Source organism: Festucalex cinctus, chromosome 2 (assembly GCF_051991245.1).
Source record: "Festucalex cinctus isolate MCC-2025b chromosome 2, RoL_Fcin_1.0, whole genome shotgun sequence".
NCBI lineage: Eukaryota > Metazoa > Chordata > Actinopteri > Syngnathiformes > Syngnathidae > Festucalex > Festucalex cinctus.
Window position 1 is genome coordinate 8,002,773 of NC_135412.1, and position 19,711 is coordinate 8,022,483.

The 19,711-nt window shown below is 40.4% G+C and overlaps 1 protein-coding gene across 1 annotated transcript; it reads left to right on the top strand.

Annotated features, from left to right (window-relative positions):
* The first annotated feature begins 525 nt into the window (after positions 1-525).
* Positions 526-19,688, top strand: bltp3a (bridge-like lipid transfer protein family member 3A). Its single transcript, XM_077512603.1, has 21 exons — positions 526-740; positions 3,466-3,628; positions 4,420-4,458; positions 4,981-5,072; positions 5,134-5,323; positions 5,517-5,657; positions 6,948-7,118; positions 7,255-7,435; positions 7,509-7,595; positions 9,005-9,175; positions 11,214-11,359; positions 12,311-12,452; positions 12,631-12,824; positions 12,896-14,118; positions 14,232-14,416; positions 15,216-15,355; positions 15,456-15,606; positions 15,715-15,971; positions 16,091-16,199; positions 16,320-16,372; positions 17,763-19,688. The coding sequence occupies exons 1-21, from the start codon at positions 697-699 to the stop codon at positions 17,877-17,879; spliced, it is 3,996 nt and encodes a 1,331-aa protein (XP_077368729.1). The 5' UTR covers positions 526-696; the 3' UTR covers positions 17,880-19,688.
* Positions 19,689-19,711: the final 23 nt, after the last annotated feature.

Genomic DNA, 19,711 nt, shown 5'->3' on the forward strand with positions numbered 1-19,711 from the left:
CTTGAATCGTCGAATTAACTCGAAACACCTGCAAGTGTTTCCAAGTGAATCCAGAATGTATGGCATTTTTGTTGTTTTAAATTGCCTTCCAGAAAATAAAGGACTTCATCACAATATTCTAATTTTCTGAGATGTACATAGTGCGAATGTTTGCTACTATGCTTCCGGTTTTACACTATGTGCTTACCTATAGTGTCCGACAGATAGCGCTATTGCATATTGTTTGTGCTTGTGCACATTGTGAGCGAGAGAGAGGGGGAGAGAGACTGAAAAAGAGAGAGAGAGACTGGGACAGAGGGAGAGAGGGGAGAGAGAGAGAGAGAAAGAGAGAGAGAGAGAGAGAGAGAGAGAGAGAGAGAGAGAGAGAGAGAGAGAGAGGAAGAGAGTGAGCGCGGGAGAGAGAGAGAGAGAGAGAGAGAGAGAGAGCGAGAGAGAGAGAGAGAGAGAGAGAGAGAGAGAGAGAGAGAGAGAGAGAGAGAGAGAGAGAGAGAGAGAGAGAGAGAGAGAGAGAGAGAGAGAGAGAGAGGGGGTTGGCTAAGTTGTCGGATGTGGAGCGAGGTCCTAGCCTAGCAGCATCGCCATGGCTCATAAGCTACCCACAGCGAGTGATTCATTTTGTATTGAACGTTTTCCAAGCTAGTAAATGTTTATCTAAGTACAAACTCATCGACAGAAATACGGTACGGCACATCAGAAATGGCCGGGATCATCAAAAAGCAAATTCTGAAGCATTTGTCAAGGTAGGTGTTGTATAGATTAGCCTGCTAGCCTTGTTGTTGGATGCTGGCGGCGTCAACAATCACCATTCGCTGGCTCTTCTCGGCACTTAGGAACGCTTGATTTTGAACGCGCTTTAAATGTCCGATTGCAGGATATGAGATGAGAAGAGAAATTCTGTGTGTGCATGTGAGCGGGTATGATTGTTTCTGTAACTTGAAAAGCCCATTATTTCTTTAGCTCCACAAGCACCTGCATGCAAAATTGATTGAATTCATTTTGCTACAATCACAGTCGGTCACTCGTGCGCTGCATGTGTCAACTGTGCTTTAGATTCACAGATCTGACTGTTGCCAAAAAGCCTTTTCCTGGTAGTAGGTAACTTTTTGGTGCATCTTAGGGCAGTGAGGCAGTATTCTGTCGTAGCCCTGGAAACTGGAATAGCTTTAGCGAATGCAGAATGTAACATCTAAAAACACTGTGGTTTCTGGGCAATTTAAGGCTTCTGAGTCCGACATTGACAACAGTTTCTTTGAATGGTTCTAGTTTTAGAGCTATCAATATTTTTTTGAAAATTAATTGATCAATAATTAATGTGCTTATAGCCTTTGACAGTTTAGGAAATGTACTTTGATCGTTACTTAAAGTAGCGGTTGGCTTTGACGACACCCCTTTCTTTTCTGCTAATGTTGCCTAATTTTCTGAATTTTGCTTGATTTTCACATGGTGCATATAGAAAGCTTTCTGCGATAATGCTGTCTTTCACGATATAGCATAAAAAACAGAAAAAAAATACCGTGTGGACATGCTTGAAAGACAGATAGAGCCCATTAAAGTTGTTGCGTAAAGAGAATACTAATAGTCATAACATGCATATTACTTGTATTGGCAGTAGCATTTAAAAAGACAAAAAAAAAAAAAAGTGGACTATCTTAAACAAGGGCTAATTTGTGGGAGTGGGTGGTGCTTAATGTAATTTTCAAATTCAGCAACATCAGAATACCCCAAATCATTGAAACTTCTAATAATAAAGGATTGTGACATGATAAACAAATAATAATGAATCATCATGTATCCATAATTTCAACTGATAGTGTTAGATTGCGATTTTTGGACATACAGTACCTTTTTATTTTTTTATTTTATTTATTTATTTTTTTATTTTTTTATTTTTTCCTTAAAAAGAGCTCAGAATTGTTCATCCGGTAGTCTTACCGATTCAACGTCTTATCATCATTGGTTTTTATTTTATTATTATTTTTATTATTATTATTATTATTATTGTGCGTTTGCGTGCGTGCGCTTGCGTGCACGTGCGTGCAAATACGTATAAATTTATACTCATTAATTCACCTATAACCTTATAAATATCCCATTACCCTTCGCCTTAACCAGGTACTTCAGAATCTTGCCAGAGTCGTGAGGTTCAAATGGTCAGGAGACCAGAGAAAAGGTCAGAAAAAAATAAAGACATATAACAATAAGGACATACAGTACTTTCTAAAAAAAAAATCTTATTAGTTTTAGCCCTAATACAGAGAGTAAAATACAATTTATGTAAGACATCATCTAACAATACTATTATTCTAGGAATATGGGGATGTAATAATTTCTCGCACTTTGGTATATATTCAAATCCAGACCAACATATAGTCCCATTAGTTATTTCAAAATTGATCCTCTTTGTAAATAGTTTAAGATCAATTTTAGTGCTGTTAAATTATGAGGTCAACAGTTTGTACAGACCCTCTTTTGTTTTATAGATGGATAAACTGTTAAATATTTGTACTCATTCAAAACATGCTAATCTTAACGATTAGCTTAAGTTACCAGTGCCATGAAGTCTTTGAACTAATACTAGTCTTAATTCAAGCAAATCACTTTGTTGTTGTTGTTTTGTTTGTTTCTGATCTATCAGTTAGAGAGCAATAAGGGTCCATTTGAATCAGATATCAAAGAAACCATAGATTTGTCTAGTTCTAGGACATATGAAGTTTTGTGTTGAATGCTCAGTGAGACCTGGGCGTTCGACTGGTCTTTCAGGTTTATCAGGCACATCACGGTGTTTCGTAACAATGTTGCCAGTTTGGCCAAATTGGAGCAAACTCACAGGTCATTATAGATGTAGTTGTCAGCTGTTCTCCAGTAACCTTGCCTCTGGCAAGTTGAATTCTCGCTTGATGTGCAAGATTAATCTGGCTATTGCCAGGGTTGTTCCTCAGGCCTGTCGTCTGACATTTACTGTGGCATAATTCTCTGAAATGTCAAGTGCTGCATCAGAATCGGGTTTTGTGTGTTGAAATATTGAGCTATTGAACAAATGACTGTCCTCTGATTGTTGTTGTTTGTTCTAGTTATCCTTTTATTTGCACTATTGTTCTAGTTAATCCAGATTGGCGTAAAATAAAATGTGAATCTTTCTTTGGTGTTTAAACAGAGGTGGTTTCCCGTAGTGAGAATCTGTGCGTGTCTGGGCCGCATCAAGTATTCCACAAATAGGTGTAAAAAAAAAAAACGAGACGACTAATCCAATATTCTCTATCTTTATTAACAGTTCAGAAAAGTGAAAAAGTGACCCCACAAGTGACTTTGAATAATCCTGCTTGAATAATGTGACATCACATTAACCCCTGTGTTAAAAGGACCCTGAAATTCATGAAGAATCTTATTTTTTCTGCTCCCTAAATTTGTGGCCTTCTGATATTGTCAGATAGAACTGATAGTCTTTGGCCTGCTTCTTCTGCTAAGGTTCACCAAGAATCTGTCACCAGACAAGATCAACCTGAGTACCTTGAAGGGGGAGGGGCAACTGTCCAACCTTGAGCTGGATGAAGAGGTTCTGCAGAACATGCTTGACCTGCCTACCTGGCTGGCCGTCACGCGCGTCTACTGCAACAAAGCTGCCATCAGGGTGAGTCACTTTTAAAAGAAGACGGCTGACTGCTTTGACAGATGAGAGCATGACTGAACTGCAAAGCACAAACTCCTGTACATTTTTTTTTTCAACCTTTATTTGTCCGGGTTAGTACATTAAGAACACATTTTCATATGCAATACTGACCTGGCTGCAGACCAAAGAATAAAAGCAAACTGATTGATGAAAGTATTCGTAAAAGCACCTGCTCAACAATAATCAAAATTGTTAATTTTTTTTTTATTTTTTGTTTTATTTTTTATTTTTTTTTACAATATTATCTAATCTTTGGCAGAGTGTGTGTGCACTGTGCAGCTAGGAAAAGTCTATAGAGGAGTAGCAGTTCTATTTTGTCATGTACGTATCATGATTTTTATTCACACTTTTTGACTTTTAAATCTGTTAATTTAAAATACATAACAAATCAACACTAAAACTGTTATGTATTAACCTAGAAAGAAACTGAAAAAGAGGATTTGTTGTCGAATGCCGGGTTGTTACTTCGAGGTTAGTGCGACGATGAATTGTGCTGGTTGCAAAGCATATTTTTATGACGGAGAAATTGTTGAAGTCAAAGAAACCTGCCTGCATATCCTTCCAACACTTTTTGAATCCTGTTCTTTAATCCTTACTGGCATGACACATTTAGAGGTGCAGGGAATATGCTTGCTTGCTTGCGTCATGCTGTGGGAACTCTTGTGCCCTCTGAATACAAAAGAATGTAGAATGCTGTGCAAATTTTTTTTGTTGCGTCCTTGACTGACTTTGTACTCCTCCTGTGTTTGCAGATACAATGGACCAAATTAAAAACAAGCCCCATCTGCCTGGTAAGAATTTGCATCTGTGTTGCTGTGATACTTTTCAGCTTTGTTATTTAACTTGGCTCTTTATTGGGAGTGTTTTAAGTCTCGTTTTAAGACCGACTTATTATTTGGCTTTTAGATCAACGTGAATTGTGTGGTCCTCGGGGTCTTTTCGTGTTATTCATTTTTTAATTAATTAATTAATTAATTAATTAATTAATTAATTAATTAATTATTTTAGCTTTTATTTTTTATATATATTTATTTTTTTACTTTTTTTGTTTTCGTATTTTATTGACTTTTTTTTATAGTTGGTATTACTAGATTTTATTTGTATGATATTGTGCGGATCTCAATGTGTAACACTTTGGAAACTCTTGTTTATAAAATGCGCTATAGAAATAAAGTGGATTGGTTTTATATCTCCATCGTTCTAGTGTCTACAGTTTTCATTCCGTAGGTTGTTTTCTTTATCTTTAGTTAATATTTGCCCACATTGTTGTTTTTTACCTGCTCAATTTTACTTCTGTTTTCTCTTGTGTGCAGTTCCTGGATAAGGTAGAGGTAGAAATGAGGACGTGCGAGGAGCCACGCCCTCCCAACGGCCCCTCTCCGATTGCCATCACAGCAGGCCAGAGGTAAGCCTGCAAGAATGCTGCTGAAAGTGAGCACGCTGGCTCACATTTGCTGTGTTCACAGCGAGTACGGCTTTGCTGAGAAAGTCGTGGAGGGCATGTCTGTTAGAATCAACTCCATCACCATCAAAGTGCAGGCTCGGGCCTTCCATGCCTCTTTTGAGCTGTGGCAGCTGCAAGGAAACAGCCTCAACCCGAAATGGCAGCGCAGCGACCTCCGCTTCACCCGTATCACAGACCCAAAGAGAGGAGAGGTACCAGTGCAGCATTAAATCCTGTTGACATTGTTTTTATGTTTAATTGGCCCATATGTGTGTATATAGTTTGTCTAATTTTATGTAGGAACCACGAATGAAATAAAGCCATCCAATCAAATGTTCATCTCCTCTTCTCAATGATGAAATCATGTTTGACTGCCGAGTCTTGCATATCTATTCTCTGGTTCAGGTACTGACGTTCAAGGAAATTAACTGGCAGACTTTGCGTATCGAGGCAGACGCCATCGAGAGTGACGACCAGGATTTGGGTAGCACGCCGTTGCGCCTCATCACCAACCAGGGACGCATTCGCATTGCTCTAAAACGCAGAGTGAGACATCCATTTCATTTAAATTGATATCCTTGTCAAATAATTTAACACTTAGGTTGCATGAAAGTGTGTGCAAAAAAAACAAACTGAGCTACAGTATAATATTTCTTTCATTTACAGCAGGGGTGTCCAAACTACGGCCCGGGGGCCATTTGCGGCCCGCCATACATTTGTTGGCGGCCCGCGGCAAATACTAAAAATAATTTTTCAATGCTGTTTTTTAAAAAAAAAAAGAAAAAAAAAAGAGGGTGGATTAAACATTTCTAGCTATGCAAAGACACAAATTTTCAGCTAATAATTCTGTTCCAGAAATTAAAATATTTTCATCCACTTGTTTCTTAGTGTCAACGTCCAATTTGTGAAAACATCACATTAATTAATGGTTAATTATTAATGAAAAAAAATATGAAAACATCACATTAATGGTTGTTAACTGTGGTCAGTTGACGACCGATTGTTCTTGTGGTTCAGAATGTCAAGTTGGGATCAGCTGCTGCTCAGTGGAGAGGCATATCTATTATAGTGGCACACAGGGGTCACTATTTGCCTTGTGACTGTTAGCAGTTTTCAATAAGTAACTGTACATCCATCCATCCATTTTCTTGACCGCTTATTCCTCACAAGGGTCGCGGGGGCTGCTGGCGCCTATCTCAGCTGGCTCTGGGCAGTAGGCAGGGGACACCCTGGACTGGTTGCCAGGCAATCGCAGGGCACACAGAGACGAACAACCATCCACACTCACAAGCACACCTAGGGACAATTCGGAACGCCCAATTAACCTGTCATGCATGTCTTTGGAATGTGGGAGGAGACCGGAGTACCCGGAGAAGACCCACGCGGGCACGGGGAGAACATGCAAACTCCACCCAGGAAGGTCCGAGCCTGGACTCGAACCGGAGACCTCAGAACTGGGAAGCGGACGTGCTAACCACTCGACTACCGTGCCGCCCTAACTGTACATTATATCAACAATTTATAATTACTTCATTGATTTTTACCATGTTTAACTCGTTCACTGCCATGGACGGAAAAAGACGTCAAATGATGCTTTTTCTTGCTGGTCTGGCAATGAATGTGTTAATAAATAACTTTAAAAAAAAAAAATCAAAGTGGCCCTTGCAGCTTTCTATTTTTCTGTATGTGGCCCTCAGAGGAAAAAGTTTGGACACCCCTGATTTAGAGTAATGTAATGTGTATGTGGCGCACTACAGTATAGCATGAAAGTGCCTGAAAAATGTCTTCTTTGCTCTCCGTGCGTTTGGCTTACAAATGCTTCATTGTTCCATCCAGATAAAGGATTGCAATGTGTTGGCCTCCAAGCTGCTTTTTATTCTGGATGATTTGTTGTGGGTGCTGACCGACTCTCAGCTCAAAGCCATCATCAGATATGCCAAGTCCCTCAGTGAGGCCATGGAGAAGTCGGCTCAGCAGAGGAAGAGCCTGACAGCAGATTCCTTGCAGGTCCTGCCTATCGCGATCTAGTCAATCAAACTCAAAATAAAGCATTCAAAGACTTCAGTCCTATGTAATCTGAAAACCATATTTGAGTGGTATTTTTTCTTACTCGATAATTACAATGACGACTTGTGTATTGTAGACTGCTCCTCCATCACCTGGGCTCCACAACCTTTGGACAGAGTCAACACCCGCTCATACTGGCTCACCCAACAACCTGAGTCAATATTTTGACCGCTTTGACGTGAAGGAATCTTCTTACCACACTTTCGTTTCCCGCTTGGACTTACACATATGCAACGACAGTTCCTCAGTGGCTGAAGGTAAATGGGACTGACTTGGTTGAAGCACAATGGTCTGTCACGAACACTCCCACCAACTACAATATATTGGCAGATATCGAAGAACCTCCAGGTTTGCAGGGTGCAATGCAGTTGACCTTCAGGAAGTTGGGCTTTGACTACTATCCTGTTCACAGACCTGGTGAGTGGGATGATTTTACTGCCCTTTGTTCAATGGTGTACTGCCACATACAATTAGTGTACTATGAGAATTATTTAGACTGGTCAATGATTGTATTCCGAACCATTCTGAAGCATTTACATTAAGTGTCTGGAATGTTAACTTTTTAAAGAGAAAGTCAACCCCCAAAAAATTCTTGACAAAAGTATGTTTGATGCAGCCCCACTAGTCTAAATAGGGTATTTTGGTTAATATTGCATTAGTGCAGTGCTTCTCAAATAGTGGGGCGGGCCCACCCAAGGGGCGCGAGGCTTCGTCAAGGGGGGCGCGTTTGAACTTGGGGAACATGCTTTTTTTATTTTTTTTATTTTTTTATTTTTTTTTACTGTCTTATAATACAGTGCAATTGCACCTCCACTACATTAGGGGGCAGTGGCGCTCTCATTGGCAGGGTGTGCGCTGGGAGCATTCGCTCGGTGGTGTAGGGGTTTTCTTTGCACTGAGCATGCGCACTTTACACACAGCACGGGGGGGGGGGATGTTTTCTTCTTCCTAGGGGGGGCATGGCAGAAAAGAATTGAGAAGCACTGCATGAGTGGAATATGAGTAAAGCAGCAAAATCCATCAGTTGTTATCAAGATCAGAAGGCGGCCATTTTGCAACTTGCTGTTGCGTGAAAATGACATCACAGTTGTTCAGATCTCAGGTAAAAAAAAACAACACAGCTCAGCTTTAGAAAACAGGTGAGGTTGTGATTGGTTGTTGCCTGAGCCCTGAGTAACTGTGATGTCATCTTCAGTCGACAGCAAGTGCCAAAATGGCCGGCCCCCGAGATGGATTAAAAACTGATGGATTTTGCTGCATAATATATATTACACAAATGTAATATTAATAAGAATGTCATGTTTAGACTAGTGAGGTCACTTATAACATATTATTGTCAAGAAATGTTTATGGTTGACGTCCCCTTTAAAAAGAAGTCAACAGTACTTTGTAAAATTCAAATTAGCCCACTGGTCTATACAGAGGTTAAATAAATGCTCATGGTATGGTATGGTTAAAAAATGTACAAGTATTTTGACATCAATTACAAACATGTCTGTCAAATTATTTTAAAATATATGCACAGTGCAAAATATTTTGAAGATACACCCAAAAAACCAAGGTTGTCAGAACATCTGCTACATGAAACAACTCTCTGTCCATGTTAAGTCATTCCTAGTGACGTGACTCTAATGAACGATTTCTTCAGGCGTTGTTGGTGGTTCACCCTCCATTTTAGTGCATGCCATTTTTTTCTGAGTTGTGAGTTGCCAACTGTACTTACTGTATTTTTGTTTAGCCCAGTCGCTCTGTGCATTCTCTGCATTTGGCCTAAATTTGGTTGCTACGTTTGAATTGCCGTTTATGCTACTGCTGCTCGTCCGCAGCTGATGGATGTCGACACTGGGAACGCTACAGTGGCGCTATGGAAGCTCAGGCTCAGTGGGCAGGCAAACTTCTGCACGAGTACCAGAGGAGGGCAGAGTCATTTGGGTTTCCGGATCTATATACTGACGTGCCTGAACCACACAATGATTCGCCTCCAAGGACGCCTCGAGGTATGGATGCAGAATTTGTTTTAGAATTTCACACTGGACGACATACAGTATCCTGCACTATTTAGTTGTAGTGCCAAACTTTATTCTTCGATAGTTGAAACTATCCATCCTTCTACTGTGTTTTCGAACGCACTTGTGCCTGTCAGTTGAAGTGTAACCCAGCTAAATTTGGGTGAGAGGTGATTTTAGTCAGTACATGCTGGACTGGTCGCCAGTCAGTTGTAGGGCACATATAGACAAACATATTGTTGTTTTCACTGAACCTAACATGCAGGTTTTTGGAATGTGGCAGGAAGCCAGAGTTCCTGGAGAAAACCAATGCAAGCAGATCAGTGAGGCAGACTTTCTAACCACTACTACGTCACAGTGCTGTCCAGTAGAAAACCAGCCAGACATTAATTAGGGGAAGATCATTGGTGTCCAGTGTAGGGGTGTTAAAAAAAAATCGATTCGGCGATATATCGCGATACTACATCGCGCGATTCTCGAATCGATTCAATAATCGGCAGAATCGATTTTTTTTTTTTTTTTTTTTTTTTTTTTTTTTTTTTTTTTTTTTTTTTTTTTTTTTTTTAGGATTCACACCTTGAGCATGGAAGAATGTTATATGAACGGAACATTAAGCCTTAATATTTTATTTTAATGCTGTTCAAACATGAAACAGATTACAACCTCTATAAGACTGAAATTTCAGATAAATAAATAATACGTTTTCATATAAATCTTACACTCTACAAGCTTACTGATTAGTATTTTCTAAATATGAATGAAAAAAAATCGCAACAATCGACTTATAAATTCGTATCGGGATTAATCGGTATCGAATCGAATCGTGACCTGTGAATCGTGATACGAATCGAATCGTCAGGTACTAGGCAATTCACACCCCTAGTCCAGTGTAATAGTAGATGTTTTCAAATGTCTTATTGTGATTAAAACACAAAGATAATCAGTCTGCTATCGCGGAGGACAGGAATCTGTGATTATTTACTGTTGAGAGGCTGAAATTTTGAGGATTTGGACAATTGTAAGTTAAAAACAATGGCTCTAAATGATAACTGTAAAATATTTGTTTATTTAGCTCTATAATCAATTACCGGTGGTTGTTAGTTGCTGCATTTCTATTTGTGAACAGAATGAGTGACAAATGGCAGTCTTGGCAGAGTCCAACCCTAACTGTAGACGAGAATAAGACTGCCGGCAATGCAGACCAAACTCTGACATCGATCGTACAGGGACAGAACAGCCCATTAGGATTCCGGTACATCACTACTTGAGGAGCATCTGCCAGAAGACCCACCCCAAGGGGATACAATTAAACCGTCTCCATGTCCATAAAGCATATATAGACTGGTTGAGGAAACTCATGCAACTTACTGGATTGTGATGAGGGTGTAGAGCAAAAACGACAATGCTCCTCCTGAAACTAAACGCCTCAATGAAACAATCTCACGTCAGATGTTGGAAAGCGTCCGGGCATCTGATTACTGTACAAATCACCGTCGTAACGTCGGATCACGTTGCTAGCGTCTGGGGGATGGTTTTTGTCAGATTCGACATACCAAATCGGCGTCGGGCTGTCATGACATTTTTGATCACTCTGATTGGCTGAGCTCAGCGCATGTGACATGAACAGGACGTGACAAATGTGAATAAACAGTAAGCTTACAGTAAGTCCGTGGTACAATATCACTCGTATTGTACATTATCATGAAGAGAATCAAGAAAAGAAGATGATTCATCACTATATGATATATCTGGTAGGATTTACTTTTATAGCACTGTACATGATAGAGCCTGAGGGTGTGCTTACATCGTGAGTAAAGTGTTTACATTTTTATATCCCACCCTGGAAGAGCTTTCTGTTGCCTTTTTATTAATAATGAGAAATGGTGACTACCGCTGCTTAGTTCTTACGCATGCGTAGAACAACAAATAATTAGGAGGACGACTTGAAACTATTGACTTGAAAAAGAAAATAACATCAACATTCATACTATTATGTCTCGTAATCAAGTTGTGCTCTCTCTCAATTCAGATGGAACAACCAGTCCAAAGTCAAATCGTTCGGACAAAGAACAGTCAGCCCGAAACAACGCTGGCACGAGTCCTTCACGCTCAACACTGAAGAGATTGCGGTCAAGCTGCATGGTGGTCCGGATAGATGACGTTGATATTCACCAGGCAAGATTTTATCCTTCTCTCATTTGATTGACCTGCTTACTGTTGCGCTCTGCAAGCAGTCATTTTGAACGATATACCAAATAGCACTGATAAAACAGCTGTAGGTTTGTTGCGAGCAATATAAATGCTAAAGATAACTTTAAAGCAGGAGTACACAAATACAAATCTAAAACAGCTTCAAATTTATGTATTTTTTGGTGAGTCAAATGTCCATTTATTAAGGTTAGTCAGGTTGCATGTGATAAGACTATAATTATTTTAGGCTCTTTGGCTGGTTTCATACGGCTGTTGAAACCCTTTTCACGACATTGTGGATGTGGTGATCGGCGGCTAGCACGGGATGGCGCATTTGCTGTAGGATGTCTGCTGCGAATGCACATCACCTCGAATGAAAAAAATATATATTTAGAGCGGCATAAGAAAGTGCTTTAAGGGGGAGAGAGCAAAGTGATTTGCTGGTATTTTGGCGGACTTATTTAAAGGTAACGGTATGAGGACACTGGAGGATGCTGATAATAAATGGAGCGCACATTCCAGGCAACACCAACTTCTCCCCAGGGGGTCAGGAACCTTACCCCGGGGACCTCCCTTCATCCAATCCAAGCAAGAGAACAGAATCGGGATTGTTCACCCATCCTTGGTAGACCCCCTCCAGATGTTCTAATGTAGGGTTGGGGTATACAAAATATTGATGTACTGAGAATGTATTTGATTCATATAAGTGATCAAGACTTTCACTTTATTTCAGTTGTTATTTAAAGGAACTTTTAGTTCCCCTTTCGACAGAGTGAGACCCTCCAGGGGAATTGTTTTTGACTCTTTCTCTCTTATTTTTTTCTTTAAAGGAAACGATCGTTCTTTTTTTTTTTTTTTTCTGGGGGTAATTGCATTGCATTTCCTGAACACAAATTACAAAAAAAAAATTCCGATTTTATTTTTCCCCCCATTCAGGTATCTACAAAGAGTCGTCAAAACAAGAAAACCCAGCCTTTGTTGTCATGTAATCGTAAAGTTTTGCATCTGCCAGATAATGTGCCAGGTGTTCATCTGCAATTTACTGAATACTACTTTCCCAACAACCCCAGTTTCTCAGGTAACTGACTTGAGTTGAGACCTGACTTTTTCACTTCATCTTATTGCATCAAAATCAAATATGTTGGTACTGACATGTTTGATTTGCACCTATGTACGTTTTTTTCCCTTAATTTCAAAGTCGTTCAAATATTTCTTCTGAAATTTTAACTTACACTTATCTCGTTTTATAATTCCAGTGCCAACCCCGAACCTGTACGGCCAGGTAAATGGCCTCCAGCTGTGTGTTGACCCCCAAAGTGTGTTGTGGATTAATCTGTTTTCAAGAGGGTTGCTACACACTCTGGATCAGGTCAAAGCTTTCTACCATTTGCAAGACAGCAGCAAAGCAGATGAGCACGTTGACGTCCGTCTGGATGCAGCTCTGCTTAAGGTGAATTGTGAAGTTAAACAGTTAAAAAAAATTTGAAGTTATTTTTAATGTTTAATGTTGCTTTTCCTTAGGTGGTGATTCCTCTGGATTCTTCTATATTGGACCATCCAGAGCGCCCTCAGTCCCTTTCTGTCACTGTACCTCAGATGGCTTTCAGCAACACCCGCCACTGTCCCCATGGCTCCAGAGCTGACCTCAGCATGACCTGTGACACCTTCACGAGCTGCTCTTTCTTTCAGCCCACGCCACCATGTCCTTACCCGAGAGACCGTAGTGCCTTCTGTGCCATGCCCTCCGTCTTCTTCCAGCACTCTCACGAGTCGACACCGTCACCGACCGTTACGAGACAACTAAGATCTCAAGATGTCTGGTCCTTAAGTCTGTCCCGTGTTGCACTCGGTTTTGATGGGACTCGAAGACTCCCCAAAGGCAAAACACACCCTTTTGTGGAACCTTTTGCTATGTCTGTATGGATGTGCCAGCCTGCTGCCTGGTTCATGGGTTCGTCATGTGACCCCACCAGCCCTAGCAAGTCAGCCTCAGAACAACTTCCCTACGAGGATGCTGCTCTTGCCTGTGTCCACGTCATCGCTCATGTCATCACCCCCGTCAAGATGTGGCTCAACCACTACCAATACGTTGCTTTGCTGAGAATGAAGGATTCCATGGCACGTTTGGGGGTGGAATTAAGTCGGGATCTAAAGGACATTCAGCGGAGTTGTGACCAAAAGTCAAAACCAGCCACAGTTTGTCTTGCCCTGCTTTTGGACTCCGTGGAGGTGGGGCTCCTATTACCACCAGCCGGCACAGAGCCTGAGGAAGAGGTCCCCCATACTCCAGAAACCGACAGCCCCAGTCTTACAGACTCTGACATCTCCCCCACTCATCAGTCTACGGATTTGATCCCTGTGGACAGCGGGTTAGAAAACGGGGTGTCCTCCCTCAGCACGGCCCACAATGCTTTTGATCAGGATGAACAAGATGGTACGGTGGAGGAAGCACGCGAGGCTGTTGAAGAGGGAGTGGAAGGAGATGCGTTGACCATCCTTGAGGATACGCCAGTCCTGTCGCCTCAGCTCTCACCTGTAAACTCCCCGAGCCTCTCCCGAGAGCCCTCCACCTTCAGCCTGGAGGGAGAACTATCAAGCGCCATCAACGTCACGAAAGACGTGACCAAAGATGCCATCAGTGCCTCCTTGGACTTAACCAAAGGCGCATTTTCAATAACAAGAGACGCCTTTAGCATATTGAGTCGTGGCTCTGGGATGAGTAAACTGTTCAGTCCACATATCAAGTAAGTGTTTCGTGCTTTCCTGCTGAGCTGCTGACAATCTAATCAGGTGTTTCATGCTTTTATTAGCGCTTGTTGCTCTTAACAGATGAGTGTGTGTTTTTGCACATTGACAGGGAACAAGTCCAACATCCAGAAGAGTCCTCCCCCACCCTGGTGGCCAGCCGAAGGCATCAAACGATGAAGCAGTCGCCTTCCCAGCATTCCTTTGACAGCGCTATCTTGGATGGCAGTCTGCCTGATGAAAGCTTGTCTATGGGCAGTGATGGCAGCGACAATTTTGTTGCTCTCATGGAATCAGGTAGTTGCAGTGTTTACATTTTTAACAATATCGCCTTATGTCTTCACCATCCGCCGCACACCGTACGCTGTGGTTGAGCGCATTTGAACTGTTGCACACTGTGTGGTTTGCAATTCAACATTTGTATCGCCGGTGAAGCCAATTAACTCACTCACTCCCAGCCATTTTTACTGAAGCAACCCCCTTCACTCCCGGCTGTTTTACTGGATTTTGACTGATTTTGCAAGGCCCACAAAATATTGTGCTATTGCTATAAAAACATGGAACCTACCAAAATAAAGGTCTCTTGTTTCATCAGAACAAAAAATGTATATTTGTATCCATTAAGTTTTTCAGCAACTAGCATTAGAATACAGCTGTTTAATCAATGTTCACATTCCTGGTGAAAAAGTGACAAAAAGAGCTTGTTGTAACATGGCCCTGGCTGATCTCTTATACTCTGCTGCCACCTACTGGCCGTTTATTGTAATAACTAGTACTATCATTGCTTTAAGCCACCTCTTAAGGTCAGAAGCTGCATAAAAGCCTTCTTTATGCTCTTGCATAAAAAACAAAAAACATATAAATACATTTTTGGGCGTGAAGGACAAAGTATTTTGGGGTTTGAACGAGTTAAAAACCATGTTATATTTTAGGTTGGGGTTAATAATGGATTGCACTGCAATTTTGCTCATGTGGTCGACACAACCCTGGGTGCCCCCTGACAGTAGATCAGCTTCCGCAATCAGGTCTTCCGCCATTAGTGTATGTCCAAACCTTTGGGGAATCATGCCTTAAGTGTGTTGTTTGACGTTTCCAGAATCCGGTGTCGATTCGGCGCGTGTCAGTGTCAATCCTTCAGGCAGCCGAGGCAGCCCTGCTCTTGGCACAGAGGGAGGGTCATCAGCTGACCTCAGCAGCTCCCTGTCATTCAGTACAGAGGATGGATCTGCAGATATGGTAGGATCTTATGTTTGGGGAATATATCTATGGCATTTCTGAACAGATTTTATTTTCACAATTAATTATTCACGGTCCTTTTTTTGTGTGGTCCTTATAGTCATCTGTGTTCTTACTTATTCTGAATGGGACATCCTGCACAATGGAAGTAAAGGGAGAGGACCAGGTTATTGCTGTACAAGCCCAGAATCTAAACACAGTGCAGATGGGTAACGTCAAGGTTTTGGATCTGCTGGCTGGTCTCATTCAAGGTAACTTGGACTTCTGTGGCCAGATGTAAATGACTCACTAACAATATGCACACTTTATGATAAACTCATACATTTCTCTACCTTGGCCACAACTTTTCCTTTGTGCAGCTCCTGCCCACAAACAGAATGGACACAGTAGCAGGGGCTCTCCTGCAGTGTGTATGCGAGCAGAAAGTGGTCCCTCTGCAGCGCGACACTCCGAAACGGCCGAGTCTTTGGGCCTGCTGGATGTGAGAGTGCAAGACTGTCACGTCGAGCTGTTAACCTCCACTGTAGCAAACATCGGACCTTTTCTGGAGGATGAATTTAATGTGGATGGTCTGCCATTCAATTTACTTTTGAGCAATGTTACCATGACTATTAAGGTGGGTCACTGAAGTCATTTTAAAATTTCAAACCTTTGCACGTTACATGAACACAATTCTAATGAAAAAAAAGCTGTAAAGATTTTTGAGTGTTGCTCTCTTGTTTTTGTTTTAAATAGGATGATAGCCCAAGAATTTACCCGACAGCTCCTCAGCCTACCTCAGCCACATTTGTTGTAGATCAGCTGCTTCTTGAGCGCAGTGATGATGGCATCATGAGGCTCAAAGGTGGGCAGAACCACGTTTGAATCTTGAAGTGTTCGATACGATGGCAGATGTTTTGTTGGTTTTGTGCGCACATTCATTAATCAAAACTCTTTTCTTTTTTTTTCTTTTGTTAAATTGTAGCTGGAGATCTGGACAGACAAAACTATTCCTGCACTGGTAAACAGGAGAGTGAGGTAAGCAATTTCTGTGCTTGCACAGCCATACACACTCATAGACCACATTTGTTATACTTGCACAATCTAATGAGATTATTATTAACTTTACCACTACTGTGGAAGAAAAAAAAACTGGGAATCTCTGTAATTTCTGGAGATGTATAGCTGTCTTTGTGTCCTTTAAAAAAGTTTTGTATATAAAAGTTTATGACTACGTTATTCACTTACTTACTTACTTACTTACTTACTGTTATTTTTATCTTGCAAACACGCTGCTTTGTCCTGTGTGTCACTGTTGGTCCTGATTTAACTTCTGGGGATCATTAAAGGATTGTTATCATGCATGATCTCTGGTCTACTCGTGTCATGGTTCTTAAACTTTTAACCACCTCTAAGTACTACCATCATCACCAACATTAAAATACAGTAGCATAGTTGGCCGAAAGGCAAAAATTACATTTTTTTATTTACTGTTATTGTAAGCTACTGTATTAGTTTGAACATTACCACTCTACTTAAATATAGGGGGTGCAATGTAAGTAATGATTCAAATAAACACTTAAAAGTTGAATATAATTTTTTTTTTTTGAAGAAGAAGAACCAGTTCTGAAAGATTAAATGTGAATTTGCTGTACTTAAATACAGTTGAACTACACTTAACTCATTTGCTCCCAATAATGTGTAAATACGTTTTTTTTTTAATGTTGTAAGTGTCCCAAAGAGTTTATTTTTTATTTTTTATATTTATTTTTTATTTTTAATGGTAGAGCATACAGAAGGCTTTGATGCAGCCTCTCAACTGCAAAGAACGGTTGCAGAAATGGTAGTTAATACACAAACGGCCAGCAGGTGCCAGCAGAGCAAAGGAGATCAACCAGGGCCATCTAGAAAAAAAAAAAGCTCAATTACTTACAATTTTAAATAATTTGTGCAAATTGATGACACTTAGCTCTCTTCTAATGCTAATTGCTGCAAAACGGAAACAGATGGAATCATACTTTTTTTTCCTGATGAAAGTAGAGACTTTAATCTTTCTTTTGGTAGGTTCCATGCTTTTATAGCAATAGAACAAAATATTCTGTGGGCCTTGCCAAATCAGTCAAAATCCAGTAAAACAGCCGAGAGCGAACGGGATTGCTTCTGTGAAAATGGCTGGGAGTGAATGAGTTAACAACTGTGCTGTAGTGGATATGAAAAAGTTTCAAGCTGTTTGACGACACTTTGATGACAACTGCACTAGCATGATGAATTTGTTATTTGTTTTTTTTAGGATTTTCTTTTCCTCTCTTCTCTGCTGATTCACCATGAGAAAAAAAACCCCTCTATGCTAGACTAGTTTGCTTGCAGCATCCTGTCATACAGAACATGCATTGTGCCACGAACTGATCTAATAATCCCCCCATTACAGAAGCAAAGCCTGCAGTCCAAGCTCTCTGAAGCCCAGATGGCACTCACACAGGCCCTCGGTGACAGAGATCGCCTCCTTCTGGAGATAAAGAAGTATGACCCTGAGTTTACGCTTTGAGCCTTTCGACCTTCATGCCTCTGTGGTGATCATGTAGAAAGACGACTGCGTGTCAGAAGGCAGCATTACACTTTCCAAGCACATCTGGAAAGTTAAGATGTTTACATGATGACAACTTTAATTTGCGACAGTTACTAAAGGGGAACATGATGGTCCGATAACTGGTACTTTTGGTTTGGTAATTATATGGACAATGACACTTATTTTTATTTTTTTATTTTTTGACTCTGCAGATTTGAAATAAAACTCTGCAATTATCATGACTGGTATTGAAGTCTACACTTTGATTGCATTTTCTGACTGATTAATTTGAAATCCACAGTGACATTGTTTTTGAAGATGCCAATGTCCATATAATTGCAGAACTAGCCAAGTACATTACTGGTGTTCTCTTCTCAGACAGTGAATCTGGTGTATTCTGCTCACTTTAGCGTTCACAGTAAACTCGTTATGTGGTTTTCGTATTTGTCATGCAGCATGCTGGTTAGATACCATCAGGGTTTCAATTCTTTCCACTTAAATAGTTTGTTGTATGCATATTTAAGGTTGATTGCGTGTCTCATACACACTTAAGTGCGCAACTTGGTACTGTAGATTGTAACTACAATAGATCCAAATGTATTTACGAAATTATGATGTAGCATAGTAGTTTCACGAGTTGTGAAACTAAAGAAAAGAATAAAAATACATTGGCATATGCAAGTCCAAGTTCACCTTGTTACCATTGTATCAATTGTTAAGGTTAAGAATTCAGCGCCTTTGTAGTTTAATGTTATTACCAATGGACACTGACAGTTACCATGCTCCATACCCGTTTGTTTACTTGTGTTTTCATAAGACATATCAAAGCAATTATATGGTTTACTAGTACTGTACAGTATTTTGCAACCATATTGTTCGAAGATGTCTTTGTGGTACTAATTATGCATGCTCATGCAGTGTTGTCACATAAAGCACTTTTCTGAACATTTAATGTAACTGAAGTAGTATTGATGTATTAGACCAAATGCTTGCGTTTTCTATTTAATGCAGGATAATGATGTAGCCATTCATTGTAACACTGCACAGTATGTTCATTACATGAATGCTTTATTTAAAACGTTGATATTCTATATTGTAATATGTGATGTGGTATTTTGCGTTTTAGAAGCACTCAATTTACTACTGACCTCTCAGCACTTCATCTCAGTGCAACAAGGCAGACCTCTTGTGGTTGTAACTCGCCAATGCACTAATTTCATGGTTATTCTGTTGCCTTCGAGCGGTGGATGAGAAAGAATGTTACATTTCCAAGCAATATGACAAACCAAAATCATGAAAAAGAACAAGTGTGGAAATCCATGCTTCCTCCTACTTGTGATTAAATTAAATGTGACAGCTGTCAATGTTGTGTAGCAGGGAATCCAGCGCCGAGTTTCATCTGTTCATTACTTGATCAACTCCACATCTCTGCCCTCCTAAGCAAGCATGTGATGCAGAAACAGGATGGCCAGTAAAGAAAAGTGTGTCTGTGGTTTTTTTTCTCCACTGCATGAATTTAAGTGTCATGGTATTGTTTAATTTGCACTTTTGTGCGTAAAATCACTGGATTTTTCGCTCCATTTTTTATTTTTTAATAAACTACCATGATTGCAGGTGAGCCCTTGTGGCTTTCCATATGATGCAAGTGTTTGGAACCCTGTGAAGCGTACTTGTGTAGAACATTGTAATTTATGTCTTTATCACTTAAGACTAATATGAGATTGGTTCTGTGAACCAGTAGTGAGTGTAAAGTATTTTAACAGAATAAATGAACACTTGCTCAACACATTTGATGTGCTTCTGTCCTCTAT

Bases quoted from the DNA above. Each gene is read 5' to 3' on its own strand.
- bltp3a (XM_077512603.1), top strand. From the start codon at position 697: ATGGCCGGGATCATCAAAAAGCAAATTCTGAAGCATTTGTCAAG. The intron at 7,596-9,004 runs GTGAGTGGGATG...GCTCGTCCGCAG, and splicing joins CTATCCTGTTCACAGACCTG to CTGATGGATGTCGACACTGG. The intron at 15,607-15,714 runs GTAACTTGGACT...TCCTTTGTGCAG, and splicing joins GCTGGCTGGTCTCATTCAAG to CTCCTGCCCACAAACAGAAT.